Source organism: Musa acuminata, chromosome BXJ2-9, assembly GCF_036884655.1.
Source record: "Musa acuminata AAA Group cultivar baxijiao chromosome BXJ2-9, Cavendish_Baxijiao_AAA, whole genome shotgun sequence".
NCBI classification, from domain to species: Eukaryota; Viridiplantae; Streptophyta; class Magnoliopsida; order Zingiberales; family Musaceae; genus Musa; species Musa acuminata.
Window position 1 is genome coordinate 47,246,959 of NC_088346.1, and position 20,100 is coordinate 47,267,058.

The 20,100-nt window shown below is 38.9% G+C and overlaps 2 protein-coding genes and 1 pseudogene across 2 annotated transcripts; 2 read left to right on the top strand and 1 right to left on the bottom strand.

The window, feature by feature from the left end:
* Positions 1-3,470: 3,470 nt before the first annotated feature.
* Positions 3,471-4,064, bottom strand: LOC135622105 (calmodulin-like protein 30). The gene has a single exon (XM_065123744.1). It carries the CDS (start codon positions 4,062-4,064, stop codon positions 3,471-3,473), a length of 594 nt encoding a protein of 197 aa, XP_064979816.1.
* Positions 4,065-5,414: 1,350 nt separating this feature from the next.
* Positions 5,415-14,800, top strand: LOC135623707 (protein TIC 22, chloroplastic-like; annotated as a pseudogene).
* A 1,491-nt stretch (positions 14,801-16,291) lies between these two features.
* On the top strand, positions 16,292-20,100 carry LOC135623708 (galactoside 2-alpha-L-fucosyltransferase-like). The gene is made up of 2 exons (XM_065126960.1): positions 16,292-16,700; positions 18,471-20,100. The coding sequence occupies exons 1-2, from the start codon at positions 16,550-16,552 to the stop codon at positions 19,928-19,930; spliced, it is 1,611 nt and encodes a 536-aa protein (XP_064983032.1). The 5' UTR covers positions 16,292-16,549; the 3' UTR covers positions 19,931-20,100.

Here is a 20,100-nt window from a genome sequence, read left to right on the forward strand (position 1 = left end):
TGAGTTAACTAATTCCTCGCCTTTCTATACACTTGAAAGATTAAATAAAAATTAAATATATTTTAAAAAATATATTAGATATCCTTAATTTCATTACATAGAACCCATGGAGACGGGATTGTCTTGCATGACACCATAACTAGCATCTCGGAATCAGACTCCACATGAATCCTTTTGACTCCGTCTTGTACAGTCATATGAAAGCCATCTCTCATCACTATAGCCTCTCGACATTTCTGCGATCAACCGATATCATCTCTTAGCAGAAAAATCAATACCATCGGACTCACTATTCACTACAGAATCATCAGAGTTAAATTTGGTTCATTCGCAGTGAGGTCTATCAAAAGAAAACCTGTCTTTAAACTAAATCTTACCTACATAACCATTATGTTGTCTGGCTATGTCACCAAGTTAAAGTTATGTTGCTACCGAATTATAAGCAGAGAAGGTAGGCCAATGAATTTTGTTCTGATCGGTCTCTTACAAGCAATAATTCAAGCATGCTTCTCACATGACTCACTTTTGGGAGTTTGTGAGGAACACGATCACCAATAATTTTGATGCCATGGAGCCATACATCTCTCCCTATTCTTATCTTCAGATGATGCACGATGTTGATTCCTCCTGTCTCTTACTCAGCTTTATGCCATCTTATCCTCTTCCTGGTGTGTTGGTGCATGGTCAAGCTTTTTGCAGTCAATCCAAAGCAGTGCAGTGCAGTGCACGCATGTCTTTTCTCTCACCAGGCAAACTCAAAAGACACCGCAAACGAGTTCTTATTTTGCGCAGTATGTTAAAAGGAAAAAGAAGTGGAATTACCAATGGAGAAATTACAGCTTATGCAGTCAACATAGGAATCTGGATAACCTAGTGATCGTGAGATGCCCAGTAGGCCTTTGCATGGAGCAGTGTCATGCATGTCATGTTTCTTGGACATTATCAAGTGAGAATAAAGGCTCCGAGAATATTTGGTCAGGTGGTCACTTCAGTATCTTGTTCTTCCTGCCAGTTAACCCCCCTAGCTTGAGAACAAGCATAGAACTGACAAGTAGGTTTTCTGGTTGGCCAACATTATTTATGTTCGGTATCTATGATTTGATTTCACTCCTCCATTTCTCTCACTCACCTGTTAGCCAAACATTGTAGAGAAATAATATCCAGAGACAAAAGTAAGATTCTGTTGGGTTAATAGATCTAAAACTTCATGGAGGAATAACCTGAAACATAGTTAGAAGAATGTTGCAGGTTCCTTTTGGGATGAGGATGAATACATGAGTGGGAGCACTATAAATAAGGTCGAAACCAAAGAGCAGATCATAGCACATATACCACCACCACCACCATATATCTTTCTTCTTCGTTCAATGGCGACCGCTCATTTTCGGACTCGAGAAATCGTGGATGCAGTTCAGAACAAGAATTTTCTTCAACGAGCTGACGCTAACAACGATGGAGTAATAAGCAAGGGTGAGATCCGCAAAGTTCTCGAGGACAGACACTTCCATTTTAAGAGCATTAGGACTCACTTTGCGATGAAAAATGCTGACCTTAATGGTAATGGTGTCATCGATAGTGAGGAGGAAAAGCACAAGTTTTTGGAGTATGCTGAGAAGAAGCACTTTGCCTAAGCTGTTTACGTTCAGCCCGATCAAGTATATCGTCTACGACGTAAGACTCTCTATCTCTATCTCATGCAATAGCGTTTAAAGGAAGAAGGTCATATTCCTATGTATCATTAGATGTCGAAGTGTACTTTGTGCTTCTGATACAAAAAAATAATCCAAGGGCTGTTCTACCTTTTCTCACGTGTCCTATGGGGAAATCTTTGTTGTGTCTCTCTATGAGTATTCAAAATCACTTCTAACATTGGATTGGGTTGCTTCAATTCAGGAACACCAATCTTGAATCCTGTAATATTGGATTCCTTGATTGGTTTTTTACTTTCTTTCGAAAAAGAAAGAAGTTCTACAAAAGTTCAATCTAAATATGACGTAGATGATTGATCGACGAAGCAAAACCAATGATTCTAATGGATGGATAGCAATGCTTGACGTTGTGTTCATCATCTATTGAGATGGTTAAGAGCCCTAAATTCCATTTGGCTACATGGTGGAGAATCTTAAGGTGCAAAAATCACAATACTAATAATTTGATATCTTATTAAACTTCTTTTCTGTAGTTATCTAAGTCCAAAACCAAGAAAAAATACACTAACAAAAGTTAATCATCAAAGGATTGTGTAAACAACTTGTAGGCATTCCGAAAAGAATAATTTTACATTTCGAAAAAGATCTAGAAATCTTGAGATACAAATATGCTATGTTATCGTCACCATATCGTATTGGAGTGACACACTGTGAAGTGTAATGACAGATTTTGATCTATATTTTCTCTTTTTATTGAAGAGCTATTTTTGGCATCATGATAAGATTATGATGACATGGGAATTTGGACAATAGAATGACGTAATAATATGCTTGATATATAGTCATGTGCATGAAGGATTTCATATGGGTTATATTCCTTGTGAATTATCAAATTGGCACTCATAGAATGAACATGTTCAAAAAAAAAAAAAAAAGGGGAAAAAATAGGACTTTATATTAATCTTTAACCTCTTTATTGTTATTTGATCTAATAGGTCATCATGATAATAACTATAAGTATTTGTATATGTATTTATTGGTCATCAAGCAACTATATACCATTTGATGGCCCAATAAAATTATACTTGCCTTCACTACTCTTTCATCTTTTCTTCGATTTTTAATTTTTATCCTTTTTATTATAAAGAATAAATGATAAAGACGAAAATGAAATTTAGGATATTACGATAATCTGTCAAAGTCTTTACCAATTAAATTAAAATAATCAGCATGTTCAGATTATTCCTTGCTTTAGTGAAAATATTTCATTAGCATATTGAGCGGCTTACCTAAATTAGAATTTTAATTAGACAATTTTGTATGCATATGAATACTAACTCTTCGTCTTTTCAATCTATCACTTACCCTTTGCCAATAATAATAATAATAATAATAATAATAATAATAATAATAATAATAATAATAATAATAATAATAATAATAATAATACTAATAATAATAATAATAATAATAATAATAATAATAATAATAATAATAATAATAATAATAATAATAATAATAATAATACTAATACTAATAATAATAATAATAATAATAATAATAATAATAATAATAATAATAATAATAATAATAATAATAATAATAATAATAATAATAATAATAATAATAATAATAATAATAATAATAATAATAATAATAATAATAATAATAATAATAATTGAAAGTCCGAGGTTTCCAATATACCGCATTAAATGAACATATAAGTAATATAAATGATAGACATGATGAATAATCTGAATCATGAAGTAAATACAAATGTAATCAGTGTTGCAAGTAGATATCACAAATACAGGAAATGGTTCAGGGCAATGCTATTGCTGAGGAGGAGGGCAATCGGCTCAGCTTCATGGTTCTGGTCATCATTGCCATGAAATCATCCATGCCCACGAGCCCGTCGCCATTCTTGTCCATTTCCTTCACCATTCTCCGGCACTCCTCCAAGCTGCAGTCCTCGCCAAGCCTCCCCATCATGTCCTTTATCTCCTTGGCGCTGATTTGTCCGTCGCCATCTTGATCGAACATCTTGAAGGCACTCACTATGTCGCTCGTCCACACGCCTCCCTTCCTGTGCACCGCCATGAAGTCGCCGAAATCTACGGAGCCGTCTTTGTTCGAGCCTACCGTCTGCAGTATCTGCTTCGCCTCGTGGGCTGCATCGTGAACCTTCAACCGTTCCAGCAGCGCCTTCATATCTTCGAACTCGATCTTCGCCTTATTGTTCGACATTTTGTCGAACACCTGCTTCATCTCATCCTCGTCGGGCTCGTACCTGCGCATCAGCCCCAGGTCGGAGACTTGCCTCTCTCTGGTCGACATCATCTTTTCCAGCCTCAGATTAGGCTTCTTGGACAAGGTTGACCGAAGATTAAGGCACAGGATCATCAAGCATGACATTTGCCTGTCTCCGATGAAGGGGAGATACAAATGAATTAGCACCTGCTGCTGAAGTGATGAGCATTTTTAGTCTCCATCCATATCCATGAAACATATATGTGATTGGCGATAGAGTAGGAGTCCTGAAAGAAGCATAAAGGTTGAGGATTCTTGTCCCGTGCACCAAGGATGACAAGTTTCCTTAAAGCTCGCGGTAGGATGAAACATGAAGCATGCAGATATGGAGGGCAAGAATAAGAATCTCTGGCAGCCTTCAGTAGCTTCGAGGTTTCTTCATGCCTTTCCTCTACTTAAATGCCAGTTCCGCAAGATATAGGAAGGTAGAAGATGTTAATCCTCAAAGATCATTATACAGCATCAGTTATGTTCATAGATCTGCAAACTCTCCATTGGCATGCAGCAACGTATGCATCAAACTGGTGTGGAGCCTTGCATCACCTTGGAATCCTTGCCACTTGTCATATATTATCTCTGTAAGGTCTCTTAATTCTATCAACTCTTTCTTCATCCTTAAATCCCAGCAAGCAACCAGGGAGATTTTTTTAAGTTTGTGGAGTCGACGATCATTAACGGATCACTCGTTGGTAGGTATAAAAACTAATCCCCTAACCAATATCAATGGGAGGATTTTGAGCACTCAACTTCTTTTTACTCCGCTTTACACTAACGAGATCTAATAGAAAAATCTCTCTCCTCGATTTTGACCTATGTGTAGGAATTTAAGGACGAAGTAGACAACCGCCAAAGGAGAAGACTAGCTTCGGAAGATAAGGCTTGAACCCAACTCGACGTGACGCTCACTTTCACTATCCAAGTATTCGCATGGACAACTTTGTACATCTGGGATTAGACCAAGCTATGCTAACACCTCGGTCACAACGTAAAGATTTCCTAACACTAATCAACATGTACCCTTGTAATGCATAAAAAAAAAAAAAAAGATCGAATGGGGTTCTTTGCCACATATTAAACTCTTATATTATAACAAATGCAGAGATATATAACTATTCTAACAGCAGAAAAAAGAGTAACACAAAATGACAAGGAGATAAAAGATTTTGTTAGATGAGACTGTTATTTCGTGATTACTACTCTTTATTAGCCAATAAAAGAACAAATTCTCTTATTTAAGTAATTAACCAAATAACCAAACCGTTTGAATTTTATATTTACTCCTTATATTTAAATATAATACATTTATTCCTGCAAATCACAGGAAATTGCATATATATATATATATATATATATATTTATTTATCTACATATACTGTTGTAGCAATTCTCGGTGCTAAAACAGACATATTTGAGACGTTAATTAATATTAATTCCCCTTCAAAATATCTCTTAAAATATAAGAAGCGAGAATACACAGTGAACGAGAGGGAGGGGGATGCCGATCGCTTCTACTACTCTACCCCCGTCTCCCGCCCCAATGGAGCCGTGCTCACCGCCCCTTAACCCCTTTGCTGCCGCCGCCGCCCCGCGGCCCGCCTTCGCGTCGGCCTTGGTGGGGGCGCCTACCGCGCTCGCTCAGGGGAAGCGCGCGTTCGCCCTCGCGCTCTGTCCGGACTTCGTGGCAAAGACGCTCGCCGGGACGGCGATGTACACCGTGAGCATTCGAACAACGAGTTCGTCCTGATTTCCGACCCTAACGATAGCCTCCGGTCACTCGGGATCCTTTGCTCTCGGCAAGAGGATGTCCAACTTCTTCATCCTCTCTTCATTCTCGGTATCTTCTCCTTTTAGATTCCGTCTCTTCTTTGCTCCTATTCTTGATTTTGAGGTTCTTGATGTTCTGTAGACGTGGAAGCTCTCTTAAAGTTTGGAAATTCCTTTTATTTCCCCTGGTTTTCCAGGTTCAGCTTCGACAGCCCATTTTGGGTAAGGGAGCAAGAGTCGTGGCCTTGACCCTCGATCAGGTTATTTCTTAGTCCTTGTTTGTTGATTCATATTACCAAGATCAATCTTGTTTGCCCTGCTATGTGATTTAGTTGTTCTAAATGTATTTTTGGTCCTTGAAGTAGAATGGCATTTTGTTGATCGATAAAATGTGACAAAGAAAGTACACTGTCTTTTCTGGAAACATGATTGTTCTTAGGGTGCAAACACTAGACTTCTGAGTTTAGTTATAATGGTTTAAATTTCCGATGTAGTTACTTGTTCCTTTTCCTTTAACTATTTTAGGAAAATTGATTGTAGTTACTTGAACTTGAATGATTATTTATATCTTGTATTTTTTTTTTGGTTCAAACTTCAAACACATCAATGGATTGTAGATGGATAAAATGTAAAGGATTATCATGATAAGTAATGAACCTAGAAGCTTAAAGTAGGTTCATGAATTGGTACAGGGTGTTTCCTTCACATCTGCTCATGTTTACATGATAGGGGCTTATGGTTTATCAATGCTTAAAAAATATGTTTTCATAAGATTGTTCAACCATTCAGATAATCTTTGTAAATTTTATGTATCCACTCCTTTATCAAATTTTCTGAAATTTAATAGCTACTTGTTTCATTTTTTTGCTAATGCAAGAGCATTAATTTTGTTGAAACAAACAAAGGGAACCTTCCCATAGTTATTTTTAACAGATTTTACTGTATCTGTTCTTTTAAACTGCAATTGTTTGTAATAAGTTTTGGAAGGTTTTCAGTTGGACATAAGTTACTTTTCTGGTTCTTTTAACTGTATATTTTTCTGCTAACCTTTTCACCTGCACTTTATCACATACTTATTATCATTACATCTGGTAGGTTTATATGCTAAAGGTTGAAGGAATTGGATTTCGCTTTTTACCTGACCCTCTTCAGATAAAAAATGCTCTAGCAGTATGTTTTTTGCCTCAGTTTTACCTAATCTTATGTTAAAATATCTTCAAGTTACCCAATTATGCTAATTTCAGCCTTTAATGGTTACATTAGACTTTTTGTGAGATTTACAATCTTGATACCTAAATTTTGTTTTAAATGGTCTAATGTAACATGTACATTTGGTCAAGGTATATATTGTATTTTTACTGCCTATTGCAATGGAAATAAATGCCTTTTTGTTACATGTGCCTGTTTTATTGCTTAGCTTATTGAGCATGGTTCATTCTCTATCGTTATTTTCTTGACATATTTATTCTTTTTTTTATATTTGTCTTTTTTATATACTCATCCTACTATAAAATGTTTATAGTTTTCTTCTTTTATAGTTTTTTTTTTTCACTTTTCTAAACTAAAAGCTAGCATGGAAGCAAGCGTTGGAAAATATTCTAGAGTTAGTGAAGCACCATTTCTTTAACTTTATAAAATAATATAAATTATATTATAATATTCTCATTTAGTATATTTTTTTCAATACTATAATTAACCCATTAGCTTGGTGAATGTAGGATCTCACTTCATGCTCTATTACTCTTATAGAGCTGTGTGAACACATGACTTTTACAATGAGATAAACAATACATGCAAAATGTTAAGCACAAACATAATATCAAATCACCAACTGGCTTACTTTCAACACTTGATGACGTGGTAGAATATAATTAAGAACCGAGATTTGTATCTTTTGGCTTAATATATATTATAGTGGTTTAAATAGGTGCCCGAACGCTCAGGTGAGGCGAGACGAGGCCCGAGCACCTTAAGGGTGGACCAGGTGACACGCTTCAGTGATGCGCCACCTGGGCGCTCGCTTGAACCCAAGCACCGGGACCTCGGGCGAGTGCCTGATTCAAATGAAGCAACCGAACCAAACTTTTAAGTCTGGTTCGGTTCAACAGTGGCTAGTTGGTTCAATTGAACCAACTAGCCACTTTCTTACCTGCAAAAGTCAACCCCTCGCACTCCCGCATGACCCCGAGCCATCAACCTTAGCGCAGCTTCTGCTTCTACCGTCGACGCTTTCTACCGTTGCCTCCGCCATAGACGTAGCGGATCGAGGCTTCCTCTGTCGTCGATGAACATGTATGACGTTCTAGTCTTCATCTGCAACTTCCTTTTGCTGTTGCTGCTTCCTTTTGCAGCTCCTTCCACCATCGAGGGAGAGGAACAAAACTTCCTCTGCCATCGACGAACACCTATGAAGCTTCCTCTGCCCACGATGTCGCCGTTCGTAGATTCCGCCATTGTTGCCGTCCAGAGCTTTCGTCGCTATTGTTGTCCGTAGATTTCGCCGCTGCCGTTGCTGTCGTTTGCAACTTCCTCCATCGCCATCACTATCGTCCTAAAGTTCCATTGTTGGTGACATTTTTCCCCCTCTTAGCAGTTCTTTTCTCTCACTCTAATTACTATTAATAATAGTTTAATATTGTATTTTTATTTCTATAATTATATTTATCAATTATATTATATATTATTTATATTTTAATATTTCAGAGCGTCTCGCTTTGCTTGAGTGAGTATCTAGGCAAGCGCCTAGTGCCTCAGACATCTTAGGACTTTAGCGTCTTTTAGCACATAGTGCTTTTTAAATCACTAATATATAAATAGTTAGGGTCATCTTGTTCTAAGCTACAACAGGTGTCCTTGTCTCGTTATAAGTCCTTTTATTATGTCCACGGAGTTTATAGTACCACTAGAGTCAGGAAAGCCATCTTAGGACATATGTCTAATAGTCAAATATTAGAATAATTTGTTTATGTTTTTATGTTATGCTTCTTTAACTTGAAGGTTTGCCTCTTTAGGTTCTTGTTCCGTTTCCTTAGCGCAAAATTTTAATCCCTTTTCACCATTTCTTTTTAACAGATTTTACTGTATCTTTTCTTTTAAACTGCAATTGTTTGTAATAAGTTTTGGAAGGTTTTCAGTTGGACATAAGTTACTTTTCTGGTTCTTTTAACTGTATATTTTTCTGCTAACCTTTTCATCTGCACTATATCACATACTTATTATCATTACATCTGGTAGGTTTATATGCTAAAGGTTGAAGGAATTGGATTTCGCTTTTTACCTGACCCTCTTCAGATTAAAAATGCTCTAGCAGTATGTTTTTTGCCTCAGTTTTTACTTAATCTTATGTTAAAATATCTTCAAGTTACCCAATTATGCTAATTTCAGCTTTTAATGGTTACATTAGACTTTGTGTGAGATTTACAATCTTGATACCTAAATTTTGTTTTAAATGGTCTAATGTAACATGTACATTTGGTCAAGGTATATATTGTATTTTTACTGCCTATTGCAATGGCAATAAATGCCTTTTTGTTACATGTGCCTGTTTTATTGCTTAGCTTATTGAGCATGGTTCATTCTCTATCGTTATTTTCTTGACATATTTATTCTTTTTTTTATATTTGTCTTTTTTATATACTCATCCTACTATAAAATGTTTATAGTTTTCTTCTTTTATAGTAATTTTTTTTTTCACTTTTCTAAACTAAAAGCTAGCATGGAAGCAAGCGTTGGAAAATATTCTAGAGTTAGTGAAGCACCATTTCTTGAACTTTATAAAATAATAGAAATTATATTGTAATATTCTCATTTAGTATATTTTTTTCAATACTATAATTAACCCATTATGGTGAATGTAGGATCTCACTTCATGCTCTATTACTCTTATAGAGCTGAGTGAACACATGACTTTTAAAATGAGATAAACAATACATGCAAAATGTTAAGCACAAACATAATATCAAATCACCAACTGGCTTACTTTCAACACTTGATGATGTGGTAGAATATAATTAAGAACCAAGATTTGTATCTTTTGGCTTAATATATATTATAGTGGTTTAAATAGGCGCCCGAGCGCTCACCTAGGCGCTCAGGTGAGGCGAGACGAGGCCCGAGCGCCTCAAGGGTGGACCAGGTGACACGCTTCAGTGATGTGCCACCTGGGCGCTCGCCTGAACCCAAGCACCGGGACCTCGGGCGAGCGCCTGATTCAAATGAAGCAACCGAACCAGACTTTTAAGTCTGGTTCGGTTCAACAATGGCTAGTTGCCTCCATCGCAAAAGCCACTTTCTTACCCGCAAAAGCCAACCCCTCGCACTCCCGCGTGACCCCGAGCCATCAACCCTAGCGCAGCTTCTGCCTCTGCCGTCGACGCTTTCTACCGTTGCCTCCGCCACAGACGTAGCGGACCGAGGCTTCCTCTATCGTCGACGAACATGGATGACGTTTTAGTCTTCATCTGCAGCTTCCTTTTGCTATTGCTGCTTCCTTTTGCAGCTCCTTCCACCATCGAGGGAGAGGAACAAAACTTACTCCGCCATCGACGAACACCTATAAAGCTTCCTTTGCCCACGATGTCGCCGTCCGTAGATTCTGCCATTGTTGCCGTCCACAGCTTTCGTCGCTATTGTCGTCCGTAGCTTCCGCCGCTGTCGTTGCTGTCGTTTGCGGCTTCCTCCATCGCCGTCACTATCGTTCGAAAGTTCCATTGTTGGTGACATTTTTCCCCGTCTTAGCAGTTTTTTTCTCTCACTCTAATTACTATTAACAATAGTTTAATGTTGTATTTTTATTTATATAATCATATTTATCAATTATATTATATATTATTTATATTTTAATATTTCAGAGCGTCTCGCTTTGCTTGAGTGAGTATCTAGGCAAGCGCCTAGCGCCTCAGGCATCTTAGGACTTTAGCGTCTTTTGGCACATAGTATTTTTTAAATCACTAATATATAAATAGTTAGGGTCATCTTGTTCTAAGCTACAACAGGTGTCCTTGTCTCGTTATAAGTCCTTTTATTATGTTCACGGAGTTTATAGTACCACTAGAGCCAGGAAAGCCATCTTAGGACATATGTCTAATAGTCAAATATTAGAATAATTTGTTTATGTTTTTATGTTATGCTTCTTTAACTTGAAGGTTTGCCTCTTTAGGTTCTTGCTCCGTTTCCTTAGCACACAATTTTAATCCCTTTTCACCATTTCTTTGTTCTCCTTGGAGTGTTGTGCCTTACCTCATATTAGCCTTGAATCTTCAGTCCAGCATGCTGCAAATCCTTGTTTCCTATGTGATATTTGAATTCCAAGTTATCTGCCTACTGTTTTCTTCTAGTGGTTCTTGCTATATATTTTTCCTGGCAAAGATATTTGTTCCTTTTTCCCTTCGTCTTTGAACAGCTTGCTGATAAGTTGTTTGGATGTCAGTTAAAATCTGCAAATGTCTCAAGAAGCTTTGATGGAGTTCCTGTTTTTCAGGTATGCATTTTTTTTTTCAGCATATTTGATTGTTGATGGCTCTTAAAATAGATGAAATTTTGGAGATTGAATATTGAATCCAGACTATGTACATAGTAGAAATTAAACCATGAAATAATTTCTAGATATTAGTTATCATGATTGATAGAAATAGCAAATGAAGAATTTGTTTAGTTGATCATTTGTAGTTTGTAAAGAGTGTTGGTTAGAAATGTCATTTGAACCAGGCAGCCTGGTGGTTGTGCACCCCCGGTTTCTTTCCTCATATCGAGGATTTGAATCCTCGCTTTGGCGCATTGGTGCACTAATCCTCTCCCTCTGTGGTAGTATCTCTCCCCCTTCGTGGGGTCTGATGCATCAAATTGCACAGAAAAAAGGAAAAAAGAAAAGAAATGTTATTTACAATGTATGACATTTCTCTGCATGGTAATAACAAGTCTTAAAGAGTTTCGTTGGATACAGGCCTTATGTCTGAAGCTAAACAATAACTAGATTATATGGTGCTTATTCATGATATTAAAAAGTTCAGCTGAGCTCCATTTTGCTTAATTTCTAATAGTGCTTGAAGCTGCTGTGTTAACAATTTTAGATTCTGTATAAAAGTGCAAATTATTGAAATGTTCAGTAATATGCTTAGAACTTTTCAAAGTGCTCAAACCTTGTTATTTGTACAGTCTGCTCCATGGAATGCAATCTCATCTTGGACCCTGTACTGGTCCTAGGCTGGACCGGTATGTATTGGCAGTACCAGTGTACCGACACTTGGTACATGGGTATGTACTGAACAGGAGAAGAGGAAGAAGAAAGAGAAGAAGGAAGAAGAGGAGGGCATGGAGTAAAAGGAGGAAGAAGGAGGAGGATCAGGAAGAGAAAAGAGGAGGCGGTGGAGGAAGAAAGAGGAAGGGGAAGGAGGAAGAGGAAGGAAGAAGAGGAGGCAGTGGAAGGAGGAAGAGGTAGGAAGAAGAGGAAGTAGTGGAGGAAGAGGTAGGAGGAGAAGAGAAGGAAACATACTCAAAACCATGTTGGTGGCACACGATGGGCAGTGAGGAGGCAGCCGGTGACAGACTGCAATGTTTCGTGCCTGGAGAAGGAGAAGTCACGAGCCCCAATCACGAGTTCTTTAACTTTAAACAATTTTTTTAGTGGATCGAATGTAATGCTCGAAATGAGGACGGTCTGAATACTGGTTCATGCTTGGACCAGTAAATATACCAACAGGCACGAACAGGTCCGGACAAAATTGTAATCATTGATCTGCTCAGTGCTAGGACTTCTTTCTATGTAATTATGGGTCGCAAGTCAGCTTATGTTTATGACTTATTCCTGTAGTTCATGTTTGTATCCCAGAAGTGACATCATATGTTTTTGGTGTGCAGTCAGACTTTCTGGTTAAGGAAAAGAACAAGCAGTATTGCCCCCCATATACTTCCAGAAGGTTGGATATTTCGACTGCAGTAAATTATATCGGGTGGGAATCTGTATGAAGTAGAGGAACTTGATCAACTTTTTTCTTAATGCAGGAAGATATAGAAAGAGAGCTTCTCAAGGTTTCCAAGGCATCAAGAGGATCAGAATTTTCTCACGACATTATGGTATGATCCTTTTGTTAATGTTTTAGTTTTTTGAACTCACATGACAATTTTGTTAATGCTTTATCCATGCAGGTGGAAAGTCTGGAAGATGTTCTGAAAAATTGGAGGTAAGCAATCTTCACTAGTTATTTTTTGAACCACTTCTTTAAACTTTTGCAGGATCCAATTTTGTTTCAATCTGATTGCAGATGAATGACAAGAATTCTGGATGAGATAATTTGATCTTCATTCCGCCTGGTAAAAGTTGCACTGAACACATTAATGAGGTGTCAGCATGATGCGCATCACACAATAGTGACACATGGCTCAGAGTACCCTGATGTGAGTTGTATGTATCCAACTCCAGTTCTTTACATATCAGGTCAGACATCACCTCTAATCTATGATCTGACTGATTTTTACTCGCTGTAAAATTTCAATTTCGAACTTAAATGGTCTGAGTTTATTCTGGAGGTGTAGAACATGGTTTGGCAACGATACTTGATTCCAGGAGACATTTAGGGTATATTATACTGTTTCTTTACAGGAATGAATAAATCACATTCTTTTTTAGTTTCTTTGGTTCCGTAATTTGTGCAGATGCAGTCTTTTCTTCTATGATTATGACCAGAAACTATCTTATTATGCAACAATTTGGCTTCAATCTTATCTCAACTTTCTGCATTCAATTTGGACAAAGGGCATTCCTTCTATTGTGAGAAGCTTGTGATAGACAAATGTTGGGTTTTCATAGACCAAGCTGTCTTTAGAAGCTAATTTCTCCACCACAGCTTTTATACTTGATATGCTGAAAATGTAATTAAGATCTGAATATTCCTTTGATCCTTATTTTGCCATGTACATGATTTTGCCATATACAACAATGATATACTGAAACTGGGAATTGCTGGATATCCAGACAAAGTGATCTGATCAAGAGCCAATTGGACCATTATTCATGATATGGTAACAGCATGCTCTAATCATTGCTACTTTTGCAAACTGCTACAATGCTTTTACTTGTGATAAGAAACAAAGTTGAGGCATTTTCCAAAGATGAAGATTTGCATTGGCATGTGGAGAAAGGGTTCAAATGTCTGTAAAATCTGTAGTTGCATACCATGTGAAAAGTGGTCATTACTAGATGTGTGTATCTGTGCCATTCATCTTTCCCTGCTTGCTTTGCAATTGTTCACATGGCTTTCAGCTGTTCCTAGATGCCATGCATGTCAAAGTGTTGGGGGATGTGATCTATCCCACAAATTCTCAAGACATTGACGTTTCCATTCTGTTGATTTATGTCTTGGTTAGTGAGACACTTCAACTAGGCAACCTCTGTACTCTGTTTTTTTTATCAATTTTGATTGAAATGGAATAACTGGCGTTGCCTATGAATCATTTCTCTATCATTGAAGACTAACATAATACTTTTATAGGATACTACTCTTCACGGTGAGGGACCATTTTGGCAGTATCTTCGCTGCTTTCTTGTTCTCGATGACTTATCTCGACAAATGTGATTTCAACCTCTCCTAAGAGTTGCCAGCCAGCAGTTTCAAGAAGAAAACGATGGGTGGCTCACTGCAATTGATTTCTCCTCTTCATTTCAGGTCTTCTTGCAAGCTGGAGTATGGAAAATTGGTGGCAGTATGCATCTGGAGAGCTGTCACTTACTAAGCATACTTTCTGGACCTTCTTTCTACTGGCAAACCAACTCAAGCGCCACCTTGTTGTCAGCTAATACTGATTTCTGCCTTCCCTGGTTTCAAATCACTCTCTCATTCTCACTCGCTGCATCATTTAAACAAATCGAGATGCTTTAGGCTACTTAAAATACAGTACGATGTTTGGTAGGTAGCCATCCGGAGCTACAGGGTGATGTAAATTTAGTACATCTGTTCCAATGTTCCGTGCTGTTAAATGGATTGACAATTGCACAGGAAAAGAAGGAAGGTGCTACCTTGGTGTCTTTATGCCTCCCATCATTCTTGCTATATAATTCAAATTCAAGTTTCTAACATTATGCTTACTCCTGAATTTTTTTACTTGTGTCTGTATATATACAAGCAAATTCACTGGTCAGGTCAGTGCATCAACTAATTAAATTTTGTGTGGTGTTTTCTTGATGGGTGATAAAAAAAACTTGATGAACATCATCTAGAACCATATTCTTATGTTATTTAATAAATGTGTCACTTTGTCACAATGGTGGAGATTCTTTCAACTAAATCTATGTAAAAGATAACAAAGCATGTTAGCATATTGTGCTTATATAATTCAATAGCACTCCACTTGACCATGTGATCACATGCAGTGACATGCTTTTCTTCTTTCTCCCCCCCCTTTTTGTTTTTTTCTCTTCATAGCATGATCCCATCTCGCTACACTGAGACCGGACAGCTCTTTTTCTTTTTCCCCTCGACAGCTGAGGAGAAGAGGAGTTCAACCGGAAGATGATCCATTCATTGCTTTATATCTTGGTTTAGATCGTAACTGTGTTTACTTGGTCAATATAAGACTATATTTTGCATTAGACTATGTTATTTGTGTTGACTATCGATGTTTTGATCATTCTAATGTGATTCATACTATGTTATTGTATCCCGAAAGAAAAGTATCGTGCTCTCGAGGTATATGAAGATCGAGTTAAGAATTTGAGATGAATTTAAATAGTTTAAAAAAAATCTTTTATATTGGATTTAAGATTTTTTTAATATTTTAGACGATGACATTTTTTTTATAATTGTCTTTCTTGAATAATGATTGATAATGAGATTTGTTTTTTTGTCTATTGTGAATTTTCGTCCGCAGATGGACAGACGATTTGGCTGATACATAACAATCACGTGTTAGATGATAAATGATGGGAGATTCCCTATCAAAACCGAAACCTCTCTCGATCCCACCACATCAAGTCTGGAAAGCGTTTACCAATCTATGTGCTAGTTTTGGTCAAGAACGAGTCCCCCCTTGCCACCCTTCAATCCGTGTCGGCCGACCGATTCCTGCCTGTTTCCACTTTGCCGCCTCTTACCACTGCCAAGACTTTTCTTCTCGTGAAATCAGTCATGCTCGATGAGGAGGCGATGAGGTTTGGCCATTTAAGGTGCGGAGAAAAAAATTTCATTAATTAAAATATTATTTCGTACATAAAAAGATTCATAGAGCCTTTGAGACATGACAATTATTTTTGTTGAACTCAGTCAGTTGTGGCGTCAGTTTCAAATTGAAATCTCTCTCTTAGTATAATAATACCTTTGATCGGGTTGCCATATCTCATCGTCACACTTGAAGTCTCTTGGACTTGTCACGCATGGAATTTACATGCCGAATGGTTGATGGTTTCACCCGTCTCCCAATAATGAATTGGTCAACATTGTTCATTCATTAACAACGCGGTCAAATCCCACAATTTTTCTACTCCGATTGCTTGGAAATCAGCCAGCTTTGCAAATGGAATCAAGCTTGAGCTGCACTGCGCAAATCCAATCAACATCACAATCATTGGACTATCAACATGCAGTAATGAAGATGGTTCACATCGGCACGTAATCGCTTTGAACTTGCATTTGATCAAAGCCACCTTACTTTGATTCCCAAATGACCTGTTCTTGGGAGGTTCGGTGGCGGCCTCCCACCTCCTGCCCATAAATTTCTTTCCCGTTGTTGACGAAGCGAGCGGTGTCGGAGATGAAGCGGATCTGAAGGAAGCGGCAAAGCAGCAGCTGCAGGGTAGCGCCGAGCCACCGGAGGAGGACGAGGAGGAGTGCTGAGCTATGAGGGATAAACTCCTCGGCGCTGCGGCGGGACGGCCACTTCTGGTGGTGGCTGCCCTAACGATCGTCCTGCTGCTCATCTTCCTCTCTGGAGCTACTCGGAATCTGCCGCTTGATCTACTCACTCGTAGTTACTCCGCCCCAGAAGAAGGTGAATTTTCTTCCACTTCATTCATATCCTTCTTGCTTTCGATCGAAACCCGGAGGCTTAGATCACTTTCTGCTACTTAGTCGACCTCTGTTCTTTGTTGGCATCCAATCGCACCAAAAGTAGGATCTTTTAGATTTTGACCATTGATTGATTGGGGGAAACCTCTGTTATAAATTTCATCTGCTTCTTCATCATCATCTATAAGTTTCACTAAATAAGAGGATCTCTTTCAGCATTCCTCCTGTCCTCTAAGATCTCAGACCTCTTGTTCACTAGCTTCCTCATACGATCTCTACTTAAAAATGAAACATATGATTTATAATGTCTCTGCTGCATCTTTGCTCAAAAGCTAGATAGATAAAAATCGAAGCTACATCTAATCAGAAATAAATTCCAACCTTCTGGTTGAATACAGGGTTATTGTGCCTGACCTTAATCTAAGAATATTTGTGTATAGATTTGTAGCAAATCTGAAAGTCTTGTGGCACAACTACATTGATGGCTCATGTTTGAACTTAAATCAAATATCCCGTAGAAAACTTTAGCACAGCTGACCAATTAGGGAGCCCACAATTTACCTATTATAATGTTTAATGATTTGAACATCCGGATGTAATGTTCATAGGAGGTTGCTCGAAAGTGGCCCATAACATCGGCACCCGAATGTGGTGTGGTGTCAAGTAGGCAAAGTAACTTCGAATATAAGAACACTTAAAAGGGAAGGGATAATAATTGGTATCAATTGTTACAAATATATAATAATAATTATTAAAGGTAGCAATTTTATTTTTATTTTTTCATTCACTTGCTTTTTATTCTTGTCTCTGATCTTTTCTGTTCATATGATTCCCCTTGACTATTTCTTACTCGGAGAACAAATTAATGTCCATTTTCTCACATTTCATCAACACCATCTCCTAAATGAATGTGTTATTCATGAATCTCCTGTGGTCTCTACGGCGGGCTGGGCTAGAAGGTATAGAGCAAATGAGAATAGAGTTGGTAGCAATGGGTTATCGGCTTTTCCCTAAACTACTACCTGCATATGACCAGCATAACAATAGAAGAAGCTTCGATGAATGGTGCAATCTAGTCGATATCATTTTTTTTCTTATTCTGGTGGTAATTCGGATTTGTTAGAAAATATTCATATATGAAGAGAGATTAAAAAGATGGACTAAAAGAGTACAAGAGAGTCGAATGATATATGTCCGAATCTAGTCCACAATCTATCAACTAGGACTGATGTTTGACTCAATGTATGTTAATTATGATGCTGATTTAATTAGAATGCAGTCTGTCTTAGTTAGGAAATAATTATCAGATTTCACAATTAATATGTATGATGTCTCTAAATTGGTTTTATCTAGTAAGATTCTGAAAGAGGAAGTAAATCAAATTTAAAAGGGAACAAATGATGCAGAATGAAAAAAGAAAGAAGAAGAAGAAGAAGAACATAACAAATCAAATGGATTTCAAGAGATTCTGAAGGAGAACATAAGGTTTCAAGAGCCAACAATCCTGCCAGACAGAAATGACAATCTATTACTTCATTTGCTGTCAGATTTCTTGTTGTAGATTAGCCTGTGTTGGAATGAGAGTTGGGCATCAATGTCTTCTGCACATATCTAATGTGTTTTTGGTAAGAATGGTGTTGTAGTCTACATTTCTTTCATAACCACTTCATGTCTCTCTGCAACATCCCATTACTACATCTCATTCAGGTTATGTGTACGCTAAAACATTGCCGTCCGTGTTCTCAAATCTCAGGTCCCCAGAACTGCTCATCGGCATCTCCGATTGAGCCAGCCAAGGACAAGCTCCTTGGAGGTCTACTGAGCCCTGCATTCGATGAACCCTCTTGCCTGAGCCGCTACCAGTCCGCACAGTTCTGGAAGTCATCGAACCACACGCCATCGCCGTTCCTCTTGCAGAAGCTGCGAAGCTACGAAGCCCTCCACAAAAGATGTGGCCCGCTCACCGATCTCTATAACAAGAGCATCGAGCAGCTCAGATCCAATCGCAGCACAGGGCCTTTGGAGTGCAACTACGTGGTGTGGCTGCAATCCGGTGGATTAGGCAACAGATTGATGAGCCTGATCTCCACGTTCCTCTACGCGATCCTCAACAACAGGGTGTTGTTGCTCAGTGTTCCTGATGACCTCCATGACATGTTCTGCGAGCCATTTCCTGGGACTTCGTGGGCTTTACCTTGGGATTTCCCCATCAAGAAGTTGGAGACCCACGACTTTTATCGCGCATCTCCTCAGAGTTACGGAAACCTGCTGAAGAACAAGGTGCTCAGCAATGGCATGAACACCACGCTTGCTTCGCTGCCGGCTTATCTCTATCTCCACCTGATGCACGATGCCGATGACTCCGATAAGATGTTCTACTGTGAAGATGCTCAGCCGCTGTTTCAGAGCTTCCCATGGCTGTTCCTGCGATCAAACCAGTACTTCGCGCCCTCTTTGTTCCTCATGTCGCAGTACAACGACGAACTACAGAAGCTCTTCCCGGAGAAAGAGACCGTCTTCCACCATTTGGGCAGATACCTTGTCCATCCTACTAACTCGGTCTGGGGCTACGTCACAAGGTACTACGAAGCTTATCTAGCCAATGCGAAGGAAAGGGTGGGCATCCAAGTCAGGAACTTCCCGAACGCGCCGGTTAAGTTGGAGCTCATGCTGGATCAAGTAGTCAATTGCACGCTGAAAGAGAAGATACTGCCGGACATCAAGGTGGAAGTTCCTGCGAACCTGACGACAAGCGGAGTGAAGCCGAAAGCTGTGCTCGTGACCAGTCTGCAGACGGGGTACTTCGAGAAGCTCAGGAACATGTACTACGAGCATTCGTCGACCACCGGAGATGCGATCGGCGTGTACCAGCCAAGCCACGAGGAGCTGCAGCGCACGGAGAACCAGAATCACAACACGAAGGCTCTCGCGGAGATGTATCTGCTGAGCTTCAGCGACGTGCTGGTGACCACTGCGTTCTCCACGTTCGGCTACGTGGCGCAAGGTCTAGGCGGACTGAGGCCGTGGATGGTGCTGAGGCCGGACAACCAGAACCCACCCTGCCGCCGGGCGCTGTCGATGGAGCCCTGCTTCCATTTCGCGTCGGCGTACGACTGCAAGGCAGGGAGGAACATCGACAAAGGGACGGTGGTGCCGCACGTGAAGCACTGCGAAGATTTAGATTTCCGCTGGGGTCTTAAGCTGTTCGATTGAAGGACGACGGGGTGGCAGCGAGAGAGCAAGTAATCGATACTGTAGATTCTATTTGTTACGTATTTTTGTTCATCGCTGAAAACGCAAGGAAAATAAGAAACGTTAGCCGAAGTACTGTTTCCGTGAGGTTTAGTACAAATTACTATTTCTTGTGGCTGCCCTTTCGCTTA

Excerpts from the sequence above, each read along its gene's own strand:
- LOC135623708 (XM_065126960.1), top strand. The coding sequence starts at position 16,550 with ATGAGGGATAAACTCCTCGGCGCTGCGGCGGGACGGCCACTTCTGGTG. Across the intron at positions 16,701-18,470 it reads TTACTCCGCCCCAGAAGAAG|GTCCCCAGAACTGCTCATCG; the intron begins GTGAATTTTCTT and ends CTCAAATCTCAG.
- LOC135622105 (XM_065123744.1), bottom strand. The coding sequence starts at position 4,064 with ATGTCATGCTTGATGATCCTGTGCCTTAATCTTCGGTCAACCTTGTCC.